Source organism: Bos javanicus, chromosome 6, assembly GCF_032452875.1.
Source record: "Bos javanicus breed banteng chromosome 6, ARS-OSU_banteng_1.0, whole genome shotgun sequence".
NCBI classification, from domain to species: Eukaryota; Metazoa; Chordata; class Mammalia; order Artiodactyla; family Bovidae; genus Bos; species Bos javanicus.
The window spans coordinates 96,504,897-96,519,952 of record NC_083873.1 but is presented as its reverse complement, the minus strand read 5'-3'; the positions used below and the strand labels follow the sequence as shown (position 1 = coordinate 96,519,952).

The following is a 15,056-nucleotide window of genomic DNA, read 5'->3' as shown; positions in this document are numbered from 1 at the left end:
CCACTAAGAATTAGCAAATAGTACAGTTTTGTTCATGAAAACTGTACTTATTAATCCAGACTTGTTTCAGAATGATCAGAAAGCTTTAAATATACAAACTGATACAAATACGTTTAATCTTTTATAAGTATATAAGAATTCATGGAATACGTTTAGTTAATCTTCATCTGAATATTTAAAAGATATTTGCCTAAATTAAGGATTTTAGAAAGTGTTTGAGAAGCTTGTGTATCAAGCATTATAGAAACATGATCTGAGAGTAAATCAAATGATTCCACTGGTAAGACAAGAGGTTGGCCTGAGAAACTGGAACATTTTCTAACTACCCGTGTTCCTAGTACTTGTCATCTGCTGACCTCATTAGCCTCACAAGGATTTTTAATGCCAGCGACTATTCATTCAATAAACATAGGGCATGGGGGTAACACTGTATCTTCTTTTTTTTTCCAGTTTATACCTGTTTTCTTGCTATGATTATTGATAATGACTGTTTCATTTAAAAATATCCTGATTTATATGATAAACGATATGGCTATCTTACACATTATAAGTACTCAGTATATATATGAATATTTACCTGGCTGTTTAGAATCAGGGTCAGTTTGAAGCCAGAGAATCTACTGAATTTAATTTAATAATTTTAATTTTAATAACCCCCCTCATGAATCCCTTTTTCCCTTAAAAAATCTTTTTTCCCCCTCGTCTCCCCCATAAAAATAACTGGTGAATCTTCAGCTTATTGTCTGGCTTACTGCACAAAAATAGTGAACAGAAAAGTCATCTAAATCAGGGACTTCAACGGCCCACAGTCTAGGTAACAGAAGATTACCTAATTTCCCTCTTGTACTATTAAGAAAATGTCAGGGCAATTTATGTCACAGGAGAAAGTATTTGTAATACATCTAGCTGAACACTTGTATTCAAACTCTGTAAATGACCCTACAGAGCAACATGATGTAGACAAATAACCCAGTGAAAACAAGGGCAAAATACATGAGCAGTTCATAAAAGAAGATACGCTGATGGCCAGACAGTATATGAAAAGAAGCTCTACGTCATTAGTCATCAGAAAAATACAAATTAAAATTAGAATCACAGTGAAATACATTTCACACACTGGAGTAACTGAAATTAACAAGACTGGTTGAACCAAATATTGTGAGGATTATGGACCAAGTAGAATTCTCAGACCTGGGTGGGGTTGTGAAATGGGACAGCTACTTTGGAAAGTCGTTTGGCAAGTTTTTTTTTTTTTTTTTCTTCAAATAAAGCTAACTTCCTTTTACTTAGTAATGAACACTTTTTCAGAATGTACCTTACAATGACTTCTCTGATTTCTCCGTTTCCACTTTCTTTTTCTCGCCTTCCATTGTAATCGGAAGCTGGCATGAACATGAGCCCTGTCTCTCGACTGAAAAAAACTTGGGCCAAAGTGAAGACTGCCAAGTTCGATGTTCTTGAGGTATGTGAAGCGGATCTCTTGCTGTTAAGTAACATTTTGGCCCGGAATTATTTGGACTTTTTGAATCCAGCATTTAAAGTATGATCTCATAAACTTTCTGCAGGTGAGAAGTGTGTAGTTCATATTCTCCTCTCTTTTGTCTACAGCATCAAATGGACCCTTCGAGCAATTTCTATAATTATCGAACAGCTCTTCGTGGGGCAGCACAAAGGTCTTTAACTGCTCATAGCAGCAGAGAGAAGGTATGTGTTTAAACAAGTCTTATTCGTGGTACAGTTGCCACGTGTTGCACTGAAATGCAGTGTGTGTGTGTGCGTGCTAAGTCGTTTCAGTTGTGTCTGACTCTTTGTGAACTTATGGACTGTAGTCCACCACACTCCTCTGTCCATGGGGATTCTCCAGGCAAGAATATTGGAGTGGGTTGCCATCCCCTCTGCCAGGGGATCTTTTCCACCCAGAGACTGAAGCCGTGTCTCTTGCAGCTCCTGCCTTATAGGCAGATTCTTTACCATTGAGCTTCCGGAGAAGCCCTGAAATGCACTGTACTCAGCTGCTTTTACCTGTTTAGATCTAAGAAAGAAAGTTCATATGCTGTAGACATGTTTCTCACTTGCCACATAGGGAGGGGAGATGCTAAAGAAGGAGGAGGAAAGGGGAAGGTAACTTGGTAGCGAGCTTTGCAAACGTTATTATTGCATTATTTAAGTGATTATTTTGTAATGTGTCATGGTTGTGTTTCAAGCAATAAATTAAGTCCTACGTTAAGATGACTAATGGCATTAGAGAGTAATTTGATTTAATGGAATACAGACATTTAAGCTCTGTACAAGGTAGCTGACATAATGTAATCTTCTAAAGAATTAGCTTACCTCCCATGGTTAAGTCATTTATTTTCAGAAAGTAGGTTAGTTGCTGTAGCATTAGGCCTGCTGTTACTAATTGGGTATGTGGGTGGCAGGAAAAGTGCCAGGATGAGGTCTGAGAAATGAATGGTCTGCACGCTACCTGCCCTATCCTTAAACATTTCACACCGTCCTGGATCAGCCGTGCTCCTGACTTGGAAGGGCCTTTACCCACATTTCATACATGGGAAGCAGAAGTCATTTTGACATTAGGAAATCATGTTATTTGAGAAGTAAATACTTGGTTACAGTAAATGGGCTGATGAAGGTTGCTTGGTGAAAACATTTTTCTGCTTAGGTTCTACCCCATCTTTTAACTTGAACTATATGCTCCAACAAATCAAAGAAAATGAGGATACAAGATTTTAGGCCCTCTTGGTCACTCACCCTCAAAAGCTTCAGCCTCCGTGATCTAAAATGAAAACAAATGCAAAAAGAAACCCCATCTTTTAAGCATGCTAAACTGCTTCTCATCAAAATCGAAAATATTGGTTCTGATCATGTTTGAGAGCTATTGTAAATACATTAATTTTTTAAATAAAGAAGCAAGGTCGGAGTGGGGATGAAGCAGAGATGACTATCTCAATTTAGCCCAAGGGAGTATATAAGCTTTTATTTTTATTATTTTAATGTTTTATTTATTTGGCTGCTCCGGATGTCAGTTATGGCATGTGGTATCTAGTTCCCTGACCAAGAATCAAACCCAGGTCCCCTGCATTGGGAGCCTGGAGTCTCAACCACTGGACCATCAGAGAAGTCCCTATATGAGCTTTTTTTTGTTTGTTTGTTTGTTTTTAATTTTATTTTATTTTTAAACTTTACATAATTGTATTAGTTTTGCCAAATATCAAAATGAATCCGCCACAGGTATACACGTGCTCCCCATCCTGAACCCTCCTCCCTCCTCCCTCCCCACACCATCCCTCTGGGTCAGTACTACTTTTCCACATCTCAGTACTTCCATGACTAGATTGAAAAAAATCTAATCAGAAGCTTTTTATGCTTCAGAAAATGAGCAGACTTGTGGGAGGATACCAGCACCCAGAATGTGCAAGGCTTTCTCTGCAGAACCTTTGTGAGTTACAGGGGTCTCTGTCCAAGGGAGGAAGCAGCTGTAGAGTCATCTCTGTCAATCAGGAACTGCGTGCACGTATGCATGCCTACTCGGTCACTCGGTCGTGTCCGACTCACTGCGACCCCGTGGACTATATAGCCCACCAGGCTCCGCTGTCCATGGGATTTTTCAGGCAGGAATACTGGAGTGGGTTGTCAGTTCCTCCTCCAGGGGTTCTTCCCAACCCAGGGATTGAACCCGAGTCTCCTGTGTCTCCTGCATTGGAGGGTATATTCTTTACCACTAAGTCTGAAGCTGCAGCACTGGCCAACCCCCCCAACCAAGATCTCAGTGAATGTTGTACTTGTGGGGCTCTGATAGCTTTTTCCAGAAAAACAGTATTTACCCTTTCTGTCATTGAATAAATTGTCGACTTTAATTTCATTTTTTTCTTAAACCAGTTCTGTCTGAGCATATGGATTGTATTCTGCAGTTCATAAAACAAATGGTATCACCACCAATTTTTTAAAAATATGACATTTCTAGTTCACAGTTGTCCTCCAAGTCTATGAATGAAAGCATTTGGGGGGATAAGAGCCATCTTTGATTCAAGAGAATTGGAATATTTTTTTCTTTTTTTGAAGTGAGGGTAAACTCTTTACCTCTGAGTTATTGCCTATTTTAAAGTCTTCCTGGAAACATGATGAGAGTAATACAATCTTTGATATTCTTTGAATTATGTTTATGTGGCCGATGTGGTTTCTCTCTAGGAACCACATCATAGAACAGATTAAATCTGTCTGTCACATAGGGGCCGTTAAATGATCCTTAAATAGCTGGTTTTCCTCTGAGTCCTTGTGTCTCCTGGTTTTTCACCACTCCTCATGTGAGTGTATGGTTTTAAATACTTTTACCATCCCATTTCTGATTGTGGGAACTTATTCCTCCTCATCACCATTCATGTCTAGGTGTGGAACTGATAACTCCTTTAAGGTGTAGCTGCCAAGTTTGTGAATTTAGAATATTGTGAAAGGGAATTAGGAAACATTACTACTTGAGAAGTTTTCCCACGAAAGCCTTCATTGAAAGACTTCTCAGAAACCAAACTTTTGTTCCTGTTAGTAGCCTATATGTCCACCTTAGCTCTGGAAATCCAGAGTCCTTGTAGTCTCCTGATTTTTACTGTGGTGGATTTGGTAGGGGCTGCTGATCTGAAGGGAACCATTCATGAGGAAATGAGAAGGTGAAGGAGCTTGTGAGTCCGCTCTGTCTAGCATATGGGCATCAGGAACAGAGCAGGAATAATAAGGGAGATTATTTTTCTTGCTGCATCTTGGAAAAGTAGTTCTGACAATCAATGGTGGATCAGTCCAGCAATTCCACTTTTGGGAATCCAAGCATATCAAAAACACCATTTAATTCAGAAAGATATATGTACCTCATGTTCATTGCAGCATTTTTTACAAAGCCAAGATATGAAAACAGTCTTGTCCACTGATGGATGAAGAAATTGTAATTTATGTATACATACATATATACACACACATACATATATATAAAATATATACATACAAATATATATGTATTGCAATCTATTCATTATATACATAATGGAATATTATTCAGCTATTAAAATGAATGAGGTTTTACCATTTGTGGTAACATGGGTAAAACTGGAAGACATAAAGTGAAATAAATCAGATTGAGAAAGACAAGTACTGTATGATCTCTCTTATATGTGAGATCTAAATGTATATATATGTGTGTATATATATATATAATTTTTTTTTCATTTTAAGACAAGCTTATTGATAGAGAGAACAGATTGATGGTTGTCAGAGACATGAGGTAGGGAATGGGGGAAATAAGTGAATTGTTCTTCTTTTTTTTTCTGGTTCAAGTAAATTTTATTTTTTAAAAAAGACTGGATTGTATGGCACACACCATGAATGCAAAACTCACATATGTTATAGCCTCTGCCACCTAGCTAGAGGCATGTGACAAGAACTTCTGAAGAGTTTAAATATCCTTGTAAGACAGTGAGTGATCAGTACCATATGTGGGTCCACCTTAATTATAATTCAGTCCTCATTTTCCTGATGATGATCCATCAGCAGTATTTGTCCCCTTGTATGGGGCCCGTGGGTTTGGGGGGGGATGCTTAATTGAGGTCAGTTTTGTATTATTTAATTTAATCCTTGCCACAACTCAGTGAGGCACTGTTTCCATTTTAAAGTGAAGAAGCTAGGCTTTCTTAGTATGTTAGCCTTATACCTGGGGTTGGCAAACTTTTTCTCTTAGCGACCAGATCATAAATATTTTAGGCTTTGTAAATTGCACAGTTTCTGTTGCAACTACTGAGCTCAGACAGAGTGGCACAAAAGCTGATGTAGGTGATGTGCAGGTGAGTGGATGAATGTGACTGTTTCACACGAAAGCTGTCTGGACACTGGAATTTTAACTTCATGCTCATGAAATATTATTCTTTTGCTCTTTCCCCAGCCATTTAAAAATGTAAACTGCGTGACCTCTAGGCCATTCCAAAACAGGTGATGAGATGGGCTGGCCTGTGGGCCACAGTTGGCAGACTCATGGTTTATATGGCCAGTTGAGTGTGGAGCCAGATTTGAAACTGAGAGGCTGCCTCTCAGTTCAGGCATTTGAATCTGGCAGAGGCAAAGCCCAACACCTTGCAGGCACAGGTGGTCTTGCAAAGAAGTGAGGTGCAGATGTGCTTTTATCTTTGTGGTGATGGCTGTTTAGTTCTAAAATAATAGAAAAAATAGCCAGTAAAATTATGAGAAGGTTATGAAGGGACCTTTACGAATTCAGTTTAGAGACTTCCAGACAATAGCAAATAATTCAGGGCTTCCCTGCTGGTCTAGTGGTTAAGAATCCGCCTTGCAATGCAAGGGATGCCGGTTTGATCCCTGGCTCAGAATGATCCCACATGCCTCAGGTCCAGCTGAGCCCATGAGCTACAACTGCTGAAGCCTGCTCACCTAAAGTCCATGATCCGCAACAAGAGAAGCCACTACCATGAGAAGCCCGCACAGCACAGCTAGAGAGTAGCCCCTACTCACTGCATCTAGAGAAAACCCATGCAGCCACAAAGACCGAGTGCAGCAAAAAGAGTAAAATAAAGAAGTAAATTAAAAAAAAAATTTTTAAGTACATTCAAAAGTGCTGTCAAAAAATCAGCAAAACAAAAAAATAATCAAAGCCTATCTTTTTTAAATGACTTTAGGGGAAAATCTGAATTTCTCTCTAGAAGTGAAAATGTATGCTAATATTTTTGTGTATAAGCCAAAACATATGTTTTCCAGACCTCCCCTTCATCTAGGATAGATGTACCACATGAGTCATAAGCTTGGGAAAACTTCAAAAACCTGCTCTTGGGTAAACAGCATAGGCCCACCCACGGGTGTTTGCAGCATCGTTTGCACTGTCGCAAATTTAGAATCTTCAAAAGCATGTTAGCATTTGAGAGAAAGTAGAAGTTACAAAGGGGAAGAACAGAGAGTCTTATTCTTTGTTCCTTCTGGATTTAGCAGGAATTAGGATACTGTCTCAGAGATTATGATTTTAGGTTAATTCGTTAAATACCACTCTAGCACACCAAAGATGTAAGGCAGGAAAGGCTTACTAAAGAAGGCTCGTTGTTTTTTAAACAACTATTAACTTGCACATGCATATCCCCCCTCACCTGGGCCTCCCCTCACAACTGTTGTGCAAGGTATTATACTGCTTTGGTGCTTTCCCAAGACAGCAGGTATTTACTTGTTCTGACATACAAGGCCAGATTTGCTCAATAGGAAGTTTGTAGCAACTATTACTGAAAACTCCCAGTTCTCATGTTATCTTAAGCGGTGGGTACAAGAGAAGGGGCTTCCCAGGTGGCTCAGTGTTAAAGAGTCACCTGTCAACGCAGGTGACTCAGGAGATGCAGGTTCAATCCCTGCTTCGGGAAGATCCCCTGAAGGAGGAAATGGCAACCCACTCCAGTATTCTTGCCTGGAAAATTCCATGGACAGAGGAGCCTGGCAGGTTACAGTCCATGAGACTGCAAAGAGTCAGACACGACTGAATAACTGAGCATATATACAGTTCTTCAAGGGAAAAGAAAATGTTCCTCTAAAAAGAAACATCATCTAAAATGTAGATGTGTAAATGATAGAAAAAGTACAGACCCTCACAGACAGATGGGTCACATATTTTAAAATCTTAGTACCTGTGGGACTTGCCTGGTGGTCCAGTGGCTGACACTCTGTGCTTCCAATGTAAGGGGCCCAGGTTCAAGCCCTGGTCAGGGAACTAGACCCCATAGGCTGCAACTCAAAGATTCTGAATGCTGCAGCTAAGACCCAGCACAGCCAAATAAATAAACATTAAAAAAAAAAATCTTTGTACCTGCGGTGGCAGGTATTCTATTATTTGGTTCTAACTGAATGAAAAGTAAGAGTCCTTTAGATCTTGTCCCTTTGATTATAACGAGAACTTTCAGATTTTACTCTGTGCTATTATGTTGAGAAAAATAAGGAAAACAACCTGAATCCATCCATCTCCCATTGCCACTCATCTTTGCTTCGTTTTGGTTATTAACAGCATTCGCATGTTCAGAAAAATTATGTAAAGAAGGAAATGGCTGTCATGGGAGGTCAGCAAAACACTGCACCCATCCTAATCCATGGCAGCCTACTATGGGAAATGGTGAGGGATGGGGAGCCTGGCGTGCTGCAGTCCATGGGGCTGCAAAGAGTTGGACATGACTGAGCAACTGAACAGCAACTATGTAATCCCTTCATTGATGTCTTGTATTGTTTGATGAGAGACTAAATGTTTATTTGCCCAAAACAAACCAGAATCTTTTTGTTTTCTCTAGATTGTGATACCATTCTTCAGTCTGTTAATCAAAGATATTTATTTCCTCAATGAGGGCTGTGCCAACCGCCTTCCCAACGGCCATGTCAACTTTGAGGTAAGGGTAGGTTGCAAAAATCTGAGCGCAGAGGACCAGCCTCTCCACCAAGCGCAGAGAGTCCAGGCCATCTGAGCTTGATTCTGAAGTTCTCAAACCAAGTTTTCTCTTTCCTTGCTAATCTGTGAGAAGATAACAGTGCTGAGTAGAATAAATTAGCTACACCATTATTATTCTTATCCAGAGATATTTGAGTAACTTTTCACCACTACCTAAAAATACCAATAGCTGATTTTTCTTAAATTAAGAAAATGATGTAGTTAAGAAGATTAGAAGCCAGAAGAGAACATTAAATCATCCAAGCTCATGATTTTTGACAACTGCCTTTCAATTCAACTTTCATTTGATTCTTTTGTAGAAATTTTGGGAACTGGCCAAACAAGTGAGTGAATTCATGACGTGGAAACAAGTGGAGTGCCCATTTGAGAGGGACCGGAAGATCTTACAGCATCTGCTCACAGTACCAGTCTTCAGTGAAGATGGTGGGTAGCCTATTAAGCTGTGACTGCTACCAGGATCTGTAGAACCTACAATCAGGAAATCAGTGTATTAAATGCTTGGTGTCTGGTTCCTTATGTAGTATGAAGCCTGTGTTCTGACCTGTTCCATCTTGAGTTTTCTGTTGCACAAAAAACTGTGTGATTTATCCCTAAAATATTTGAGTCAGGCACTCAGTCACTCTTCAGCCACAAATAGTACATTTCTGTGTTTAAACAAAATTTTTATAATATTAGATCTGCAGAGCTTTGGGGCACAAATGGAAAGTTACTGAGGGATTTTTTTCCCCTTGTTCAGGCTTGCTTTAATGGAGAAAAAAGGTGTTTCATGACATGTTGATATTCAAGATAAACTTTAAAAACAAAGCAGTTGCTACCCGCTGCTATTTGTAAAAAATAAACCATGGAAAGTCTTAACCTGTTAAAACATTAGGGACTTTGAGACAGAAACAGTGATTGTGTACCAGAAAAACTGACTGGATATTTAAAGTTTGTAAAGACTTGGGGATTGATTATATTACTCTATTATAGCCTAATATTATATAAATCAATTGCACTATTAACTATTTCTCATGGTAGATTGATAGTGTTTATGATAATGACTAAAGAACATTTTGAATTAATAAGATCTATTCCAGAGAGGGCTTGATTGTTACTAACCTCTGAAGGCAAGATTAATACCAAGCTTTTAAAGCTTTGGAAATCTTTTTGACTTAAAATTAAAGTGAAAACATTAGAAGAGTGAAAAATTGACCTAAAAACCCTAACTTTTTACCTGCTAAAAGGTCTTTTTAAAAGCTAACAGGGGCCCGGGAGTCTTTTTAAAAGCCCTGGTGGTCCAGTGGCTAAGACTCTGCACTCCCAGTACAGAGGGCCTGGGTGTGATCCCAGATCAGGGAACTGGATCGCATGTGCCACAGTGAAGATTGAAGAGCCCATGTGCCACAGCTAAGACCCGGCACAGCCAAATAAATAAATCAGTCCAGCAGAAAAGGCTCCCCATCCCAGTCCTCCTTTTTGTAAAGAGTATAAATGTGAGCGTATATTCCAGTCCTGTGGCTTGCCTTTATAAGCTTTTTTTTTTTTTTTGCCTCAAAAATTGTATTAGTTATGGGCTTCCCTGGCGGCTTAGTGGTAAAGAATCTGCCTGCCAATGCAGGAATACAGAGTTCAGTCCCTGGTCTGGGAAGATCCCACATGCTGTGGAGCAGCTAAGCCCACACTCCACAACTATTGAGCCTGTGCTCTAGAGCCCGGGAACCGCAACTCCCGAGCCCACGTGCTGCAGCTGCTGAAGCCTGAGCATCCTGGAGCTCGTGCTCTGCAACAAGAGAAGCCACCACAGTGAAAAGCCCTCTCATTGCAACAGAGAGTTGCCCCCGCTTGTTGCAGCTAGGGAAAAAGCCCCCCCAGGCCAGCCAAAAATAAATTTAAAAAATATATAGATATATAAATAAGCTTTTAAAAAAATAGAACCTGGGAGATATGCTGTGGGCATGTCAGACTTTGCATGTCTTTCACAAGTATCCCTTTAACAAATAATAATAATAAATTGTCTTACTTAACCAACTGCTTTTTTGGTCTAGAGGCCCCTGGTGTTTTGTTGAGAGGGTCCAGCAGGGGCAAAGTAGTGTTCTGTGTTTCTAAAGCTTCCCAATTGTAATTCAGTGTTTTAAAGAGTGTGCTTAGCTGTAGGGTTTGGCTGAGGTTGAATGGGGGATGAATGGAGGTGGGTAATGTATCAGAAGAAGACTTCCGCATTCATGCATTCTTCCTTTTGGTTGATTGTAGCTCTCTACTTGGCATCCTATGAAAGTGAAGGACCTGAAAATCATATAGAGAAAGACAGATGGAAGTCCTTAAGGTGAGTCTCATTGCTTCTCATTGCTGTACAAATCTAAACATGTTGGCCTTAAGTGAAAAAAGCTATGTGCTTGCTGTAGGAAGTCCCTGCCTGCGTGTTGCAAGCCCTCTCTGTAGCTTATCTCTTGTTTACTAAATCTTTGTGGCTTGAAATCTTCATTGCCATCCTTCAGTTTTATTGCCTTTTTTTTTTTTTTTTAAATACTGGCAGATATACAGTGACTCTCTGCTGCTTTTTCTCTCCCAGTATTTTATGGGATGAGGAACTGAAATTTCCCCATGGTGTGTTAAAAAGGCCTCTGACACATTTTCTTCATCTAAAAGATAAGAATTGTTCTAACACTAAAATTTTATTTGACCTGAGATAAAAAAGACCAGTTGGTTTAGTAAATCTGAGAGCGTCACTTATTGCCTAGATCTTGGTCCCCTCTTTGGTTTGAGAGAGAGTTAGGACTTGAAACATAATCCACAGTCTTTTCAAATTTAAACATTTTGTTATTTTATTAGTATTTTTGAACAAAACTAGGATAGATAAGTTTGTCTTTTAACCACTTGAGATGCTTTAATGGGCAAAAGTAGCCCAGGATATAGAATTACTATAACCAAAATTGCTGTTTGTGTATTTTTACTGAGAGACTCTAGGAGTGTGTGCCTTTTGGTACCAGGTTGGCAGGCCCATTTTCTCTTCTTTCCAGAGTCATTTGGGAGCCTTCGTTAAACTCGATCAGGGCTAGGTTTTATGAACCAGGGTATCTAAGATATATTTGCTTTTGTGTGATTTTGTTTCAAAGGAAAATTTAGGCCTTCTTTGAACCTTTTATAGAGGAGAGATAAGGTATGGAGGCATTGGAATTTTATTATCGTTAGAACAAATCGTGGTAATAGGCAAAGGACTGGAGCTGTTTCTTCTTTACCCTTCTGCTCTGTGAGCCTTAGGGTGAGCACTAGCTCCTCCCTCATGTCTGCCACAGCTCTGGACATGTTCTTGTGCTGCTGAGCAATGACACTGAGGGTAATGCAGGTGTTGGGCAAGGCAGAGCACCCCCAAGGAAGATAAAAAAAAAGTATGCGATGGTTCTTTGCAAAACCACACATGCTAAGTGGATACTAAGGCTCATTAAAAGCAGAGACATCACTTTGCCAACAAAGGTCCATATAGTCAAAGCTCTGGTTTTTCCAGTAGTCGTGTATGGATGTGAGAGCTGGACCATTAAGAAGGCTGAGTGCTGAAGAATTGATGCTTTTGAATTGTGGTTCTGGATCCAACCAGTCCATCCTAAAGGAAACCAGTGCTGAATATTCATTGGAAGGACTGATGCTGAACCTGAAGCACCAGTACTTTGTCCACCTGATACGAAGAGCTGACTCATTGGAAAAGACCCTGATGCTGGGAAAGATTGAGGGCAGGGAGGAGAAGGGGATGACAGAGAATGAGGTAGTTGGATAGCATCACTCAAAAGACATGAGTTTGAGCAAACTCCAGGAGATAGGGAAGGATAGGGGAGCCTAACACACTGCAGGCCACGGGGTCTTAAAGGGTTGGACACTACTTAGCAGCTGAACAGCAACAACAGATTCTCAAATGATGTACCTACCTGAACTAGCAGTTCTCCCAGAAAATCTGAAAGACTTCAGTGCTTAATATTTTTCTGTCCTTTTTTAAAAATTTATTTAAAATTATTTTTTATTATAGTTGATTTACAATATTGCATTAGTTTCTGATGTATAGCAAAGCGATTCAATTTTATATATGTGTACACACACACACACACACACACACATATATATATACACATAATTTTTCAGATTTTTTATAGGTTATTACAAAATATTGAGTATAGGTCTTTGTTGTTTATTTTATATATAGTAGTGTGTATTTGTTGGCTTCCCTGTGACTTAGAGGTAAAGAATCTGCCTGCAATGCAGGAGATGTGAGTTCGATCCCTGGGTCAGGAAGACCCCCTGGAGAAGGAAATGGCAACCCACTCCAGTATTCTTGCCTGAGAAACCCCATGGACAGAGGAGCCTGATGGGCTATAGTCCAGAGGGTCACAGAGTCAGACATTACTGAGGCAACTTAGCACACACATATCTCAGTAAAGCTGGAAAACAGTCAGAAGTTAATTATTAATATAGAATTTCTATCTTGCCCTATATACTTTTATTACTTTAGAGATGTGGAGAAATTCCCAGACTTGAGTATAGCAAATCCCAGAGGATTAGCGACTTAGCATGCATGGACACTGTGTATATGTTACTCTAAAATTTCTATCCCTCCCCCCGCTTTCCCCTTTGGTAATCCTGCTTTGTTTTCTATGTCTGTGAGTCCGTTTCTGTTTTGTCCATCAGTTCGCTTGCGTCATTTTTTTAGGTTCCTCACACACGTAATATCACATGATATTCGTCTGACTTACTGTAAACTATTTAAAATCGAGCTTCAAATATGGGAAAGACAAAACTGGTGTTACGTGAGGATTCTCATCCTCCTTCAGATCATCTGCTGCCTCCCTTCTGATCGTGTCTTCTTCATTCCTCAGATCCAGCCTCCTGGGCAGAGTTTAACACACGGGCTGCTGACTGCTGCTGTTGCCGCCGCCGCCGCCGCTGCATCACGTAGATCATCGAGGGGCTGGCCTTTGTGTTCGGGAATCTTGTGCTACCAAAAAAATCATGAAGTCCCTGCAAGCGCGCTCCCTCAAGAGCAGATGGGGACCTTGCTCCCTGCAGCTGACAGATTGCCTCAGATTCTATGAGACTGAAATGTTCACTGAGGACACTTGAGAAAGAATCCTCTAAGGGTCCCAGCTCTGCAATGATTCATCTCCTGGAATTTCCATGTGAATCACAGCTCTGCACCTGGATGGAGCTTTCTTTTGTGTGTGTGTATGTGTGTGTTTTTGTTTTTTTTGTGTGTTTTTTAATTTGGTTCGACATTTGCTGCTAATGGGACTTGCCCAGCTGAGGGCTGGCTCTTAGGAAGCCCATGTTTCTTTGTTAACTTAAAAGAAAAAGGGAGAGAAGGGAGGGGAAGCAAGCCTTCCTTTTAGATCCCAAACTGCAGCTCAGTGGCATTGCCCCAGAGGGATCAGGCTGGCTGGAAGCCAGCCTCGGACTTAGCTTCCCTGAGCTCGGGCTGTGTTGTGAATTCCCCTCTTCCCTTTTCCTATAAGGTTTTGAGTTGGCTGCTGGTTAGCAAACTCCTTTTTACCCATATAAGTTATTTAATATAATAATGAAGCTCAACACTGTGGTAGGAAAATAGCCACTAGAAAAAAAAAGGCAGAGTTTGTCATTGGACTGTGTAACTTTCTAGAAGCACTGTCTGTTTTCTTTGCCCTCCTGAGCTGTTTACAACTGACCACTGTGTTCTACGGATGTATTTTTTAGTAGTCTTTTTTTGTTACTTAGTTTTCCATGATGTGTATTATTTTTTCCTCTTGTAAATTTGAATTATCTGATTGTAAGGGCCTTGGGGGGAAAAAAAACCCCATGGTCTAATTACAATTTAATTTTTTAACAGTCTGTTATTTTTCATTACCTTTTGGAATCTGTTGGCAACTGAACATGTGAACAGAAAACAAATTGGTAAAGTTACCCCCCGCTCCCTACCCACTAGAGCAGTGAACAAATGAAAAACATCTTGCTGTTAACTCAAGAGGTCAATCTAATTGTGAAATAGTTCACCTTGTTAAACATCTAAACAAATCCGTAGTTGCTCTGCAAACAGTCATTATATTTATTTACTCTAGGAGAATCTGTAGAGTAGTAAACTGTGCTAATGAAAAAAAACAAGACATCATGTTCAAAACAGAGATGTATTTGAAAACTTAATGACATGGTTTCAGAAAAACAGAGCATGTCTGTATACTGCACGCCATCTCAGCAGACCGAAAATGTCTCTAAGCTGTCCCTTTACAACCATCAATATATTTGACACTCTGCGGCCTGGAGTTGTGATGCCTTTCGTTTCTTTACTGGATGGAATTGATGGGGAGGTGGGGGCGGTGGGGGACTGGAGTCTCAGTCATTCGACTCAAGGGACTGGCTGGAAATGTGGCTTGTCCTTGGGGAAGTGGCCTTTAGAAGTATGTGTGTGGCTCCTGACTTCCTTGAACCCATTCTTGAAAACATGAAAGTGGTGGTTGCTCAGTTGTGTCCCACTTTTTGCGAACCCCATGGACTGTAGCCCAGCAGGCTCCTCGGCCCGTGGGATTCTCCAGGCAGAAATAGTGGAGTGGGTAGCCATTCCCTTCTCCAGGGGACCTTCCCCAGCCAGGGACTGAACCTGGGTCTCCTGCAC

The 15,056-nt window shown here is 40.3% G+C and overlaps 1 protein-coding gene across 2 annotated transcripts in view; it reads left to right on the top strand.

Annotated features, from left to right (window-relative positions):
- Positions 1-14,706, top strand: part of RASGEF1B (RasGEF domain family member 1B) — a 651,632-nt gene extending 636,926 nt beyond the window's left edge. For both annotated transcript variants that reach the window (XM_061420595.1, XM_061420596.1), the window contains 6 exons: positions 1,383-1,462; positions 1,609-1,704; positions 8,301-8,396; positions 8,755-8,878; positions 10,685-10,757; positions 13,294-14,706. In XM_061420595.1, the coding sequence (XP_061276579.1) occupies positions 1,383-1,462; positions 1,609-1,704; positions 8,301-8,396; positions 8,755-8,878; positions 10,685-10,757; positions 13,294-13,318 (494 nt within the window). In that variant the 3' untranslated portion in view covers positions 13,319-14,706. The remainder of the gene's footprint in view (positions 1-1,382; positions 1,463-1,608; positions 1,705-8,300; positions 8,397-8,754; positions 8,879-10,684; positions 10,758-13,293) is intronic.
- The last annotated feature ends 350 nt before the right edge of the window (positions 14,707-15,056 follow it).